The 3,760-nt window shown below is 37.2% G+C and overlaps 1 protein-coding gene across 3 annotated transcripts in view; it reads right to left on the reverse strand.

Moving 5' to 3' along the window:
* Positions 1-3,760, reverse strand: part of CEP295 (centrosomal protein 295kDa) — a 69,242-nt gene that overhangs the window by 39,539 nt on the left and 25,943 nt on the right. For all 3 annotated transcript variants that reach the window (XM_015569262.1, XM_015569260.1, XM_015569261.1), the window contains exon 10: positions 1,801-2,022. In XM_015569262.1, the coding sequence (XP_015424748.1) occupies positions 1,801-2,022 (222 nt within the window). The remainder of the gene's footprint in view (positions 1-1,800; positions 2,023-3,760) is intronic.

A 3,760-nucleotide genomic window follows, 5' to 3' on the forward strand; every position in this document is an offset into this window, starting at 1 on the left:
AAACACAGAGAAAAAACAGGTTAAAGGGATAGGGAGTAAAGAGAGTGTGGGTGGGGCGAGGGGCTTTTTGTATAGAGTGGTAAGAGGAGGCCTTACTGAGAAAGCATTATTGAGCCAGTATCTGAAGTGAAAGTGAATCATTAAAATACCCAAGAACACTCCAGCCAGAAAGACCAACTACAAATACTATGTGAACCATGTCTGCTGTGTTAAGAATACCAAGGAAGCCAGTGCCTATGGTTGGGGAGGTGTAGAGAAAGAAGTCAGAGAGTGAGGATGAAAGAAATGACAGGGTAGGGGTGTGTGTGCAGCTCACATAAAGCTTTGATGCTACTGTAAGCACTTTGGTTTTTACTGAGTGAAACTGGCAGTTGTTGGAGGGCTTCCCCCAGAAGAATGAGCTGATTTTAACAGGATGAGTCTGGGAAGAGACTATAGCAGGGAGGTAGAAAACGGAAAATAAAGGACCTGTTAAGGGTTTACTACAGGAAGCTACACTAGAGAATGAATGTGGCTTAAAAAATGGTAGGTGGTGAGTAATGGCTGGACTTTGGATATATTTTGAGGGTAGGAGCACTAGGATTTGCTGATGATTCAAATGTAGGATGTAAAAGAGAAACAAGAATAACTAGCTTTTGGGCTCAAGCAAAAGAATTTTACTACCACCTATTGAAATATAGAGGACTGTAAGAAAAGCAGGTGCTGGGTGGAAGGGGATATCAAGAGTTCAGTTTTGGAAAAGTTTGACAAGGGAAGATGTCAAGTAGATATTTAAATGAGTGTAGTTCAAAGGAGAGACCAAGCCTAAAAAGACACCCTTGGAAATCATCAGTACATAGATGGTAATACAAAGTCATGACATTAGAGATGGACTAGGAAGTGTTGATACAAAGAGAAAAGATTTGAGAAACAAGCTCGGGGCAATGACTAGTGGTTGTAGAGATCAGGATAAGCAGCAAAGGAAACCATGGAGGAGGAGCCAGTGAGATAGGAAAACCAAGAGAGGGCGGTGTCAACAGGTCAAGTAAAGAAATGGTTTCCAGAAGGCTTCCTGTTGTACTTGGAATAAAATCCAAATATGGATGAATCACTACTCTTGGAAGCCTGGTAGCAAAATATTTCCATACAAATACAATCACATTTTAAAAAAGACAGAAGACAAAATTCTAAGAATAAGCACAATATACAATACACTCAAAAGCTGTTAACATGCTCATCTCCTTTGATTGTTCCTAAGGAAATAATTTAAAATAAGGCAAAGACTTTGCTAAAAGAATGCTCACTGCAACACAAGAAATACCAAGAAAAATTAGAAATAGCCTAAATGTCTCAACAAGAGAAAACCGGTTAATTTTGGTTCATCGATTATATTGGATATAATTGTAATATTACTACATTGAAAGTGGTCTGGAAGGAGATTCACTAGAGTTTTTTTTTTGTTTTTTAACATTTATTGCCGTTAAGTAGCAGCAATATGGGCTCTAAAACATTTTTTTTTTACTTCTATTCTCTGATTTTTCAGGAATGAGCATATATACATATTATCCTCACCTGAACATATGTTTTATTGATTTTAGAAAGAGAGGGAGAGAGGGAGAGAGAAGCATCAATGTGAGAGAGAAACATGGATCAGTTGCCTCCTGTATTGCGCCCCAAATGGGAACTGAACCCACAACCTTTTGGTATAAGGGACATTGCTCCAATCCACTGAGCCACTGTGCCAGGGCAGGAATGAACATATTTTTAAGTAACTTAGAAAGGGTGTGTGGACTACAAAATGAGACTATTGGACAGACACACCTTGTTCCTGCCTAGAGGATAGTGATCCCTCTTCAATAGCAGTTGTTTCTGATTCAAATGTTGGTGCTTTACTCTTAGTTTCACTAATAGTCGTAGTCATTTCACTTTCATCCTCAGACATGGATTTAATTGTCCATAGAGATTTCTGGTTTCGAATCTTATTTAATAATTTTTTAAAAAGAATTTTTGAAGGGAGTTGCTGGGTCTTCATTGCCAAGGGAACTAAAAGAAAAGAAAAAACATTTATTCAGCATCTATTATACACCCAGTAAATTATTCTATCTTTATACTTAGTTACTGCTACAACTACTAGTTAAAACAAAAGCACAACTTTATTTTCCTCACATTATTTATAATTTAACAGTATGTACAATGCTATTCAAACCCAATCACAATTTTATGACCAGGAATAATATTTTTAACTTAAATTTAATAAAGACACCAAATTAAACTATTTTCCAACAAGCATCCATCACAAATTTGAAGCTGAAAACGTATCAGTAACATGTTTATTCTGTTTGTAAATGAAGACAGAATGCATACCTCTTAATTTGTAAGATTAACTTTGAAAATGTGTGTTGTAAGGTTCTATATGCTATATACCAGTTATGGCTCTGTACTTAGTAGCTACAGAGAAAAACATTAGCAGTTATACCTTGAAAGCAAATCAGTGCTCCCAAAGGATTCCTGGTACTATCTGGGAAAATTTCTCCCACTTATCATCATAAAGAGATCCCTGTAGTTAAAAATTCTTAAGTTGTTTCCTCAAAACATCCTTCCATATAGGCTGATAGTACAATTCCAAAACTCAGTACAAGACTAACAATTCTCTAAGGGGACAAAACTGTGTTTCCAATGCATAGTGTTCTGACTTAAGGAATAAAATTTAAGAAATCTACAGAGGTTGAAAACTGGCAGACTATAATTTTATCTGACCTATGCTTTTCTTTAAACTTTCTTAGTCATAACTTACATGTACAGCACAGTGAATTTTACATTTATCTATATACCATCATCCAGATCATTATTTGAAACATTTCAAAAACTCCTTCATGCTCCTTCCAGTCAATACACCCTTAAAAATAACCACTATGCTGCCTTGAGACCAGATTATTTTTGCCTGTTTTTCTCTTTAATTTTATATAAATATGGAGTTACATTTAGGTATTTTATTTTTACCTGACTTCTTTCACTCACCATTTAAAAACAATAGTATTCCTAGGTTCTTTTGAAAAATCAAGAGAATTGGCAACACCAAACCAGCAATCCCAAATGGATCAGCAGTAGCTGAAAAGTGACTGTCCTTTTAGATAAGGTAAGTTGTACAACTCTGACAAACCACCAATCTGAATGATATTCCCAATGAAAACAACTCAAAGAGCTGAAGGAAACAGTAAAGTATCTTCTTAAAGGCACTGCTGATCTGGCAAGAAAATAAAAGATTCTGCAGAGGCCAGAAATGGAATTTAAGTGGGAATTCTGGAAGACAAGTGAGCCCAAAACCACCTTCTGAAGTTATTGCCAAACCACAATGACCTTACGCTTTGGACAGTAATGTGGGTCTAGGGACAGGGACAAAGCCTAGAGCCCTCACCCAAGGAGTTCAAGAGGAGACCCACATAAAGTTGGAAGCCTAAAGGGCTACCTACCCAGTGTAGGGTGGAAATGATGAGAAAGCCTGAGTGGTTTTGAACAAAGGCCATAGTAGTTAGGGATAGGGGTAATAAGAGGTCAAAATGAAGAGGACTTAGTCTTATAGCAGATATAGAGTAAAAGAGCAGGAGGTGTCAGAGGCAACCACTGGTCTAGCTTGGACAACTGCAAACTATATCTATCTACACGAATAAAAGAGAAACATGGTAATTGGCGTATGACCGCTACCCTTTTCATTGGCTAATCAGTGAGATATGCAAATTAACTGTCAGCCAAGATGGTGGCCGGCAGCCAGGCAGCTTGAAAC

Source organism: Myotis davidii, unplaced genomic scaffold (assembly GCF_000327345.1).
Source record: "Myotis davidii unplaced genomic scaffold, ASM32734v1 scaffold345, whole genome shotgun sequence".
In the NCBI taxonomy this organism is placed as follows: Eukaryota; Metazoa; Chordata; class Mammalia; order Chiroptera; family Vespertilionidae; genus Myotis; species Myotis davidii.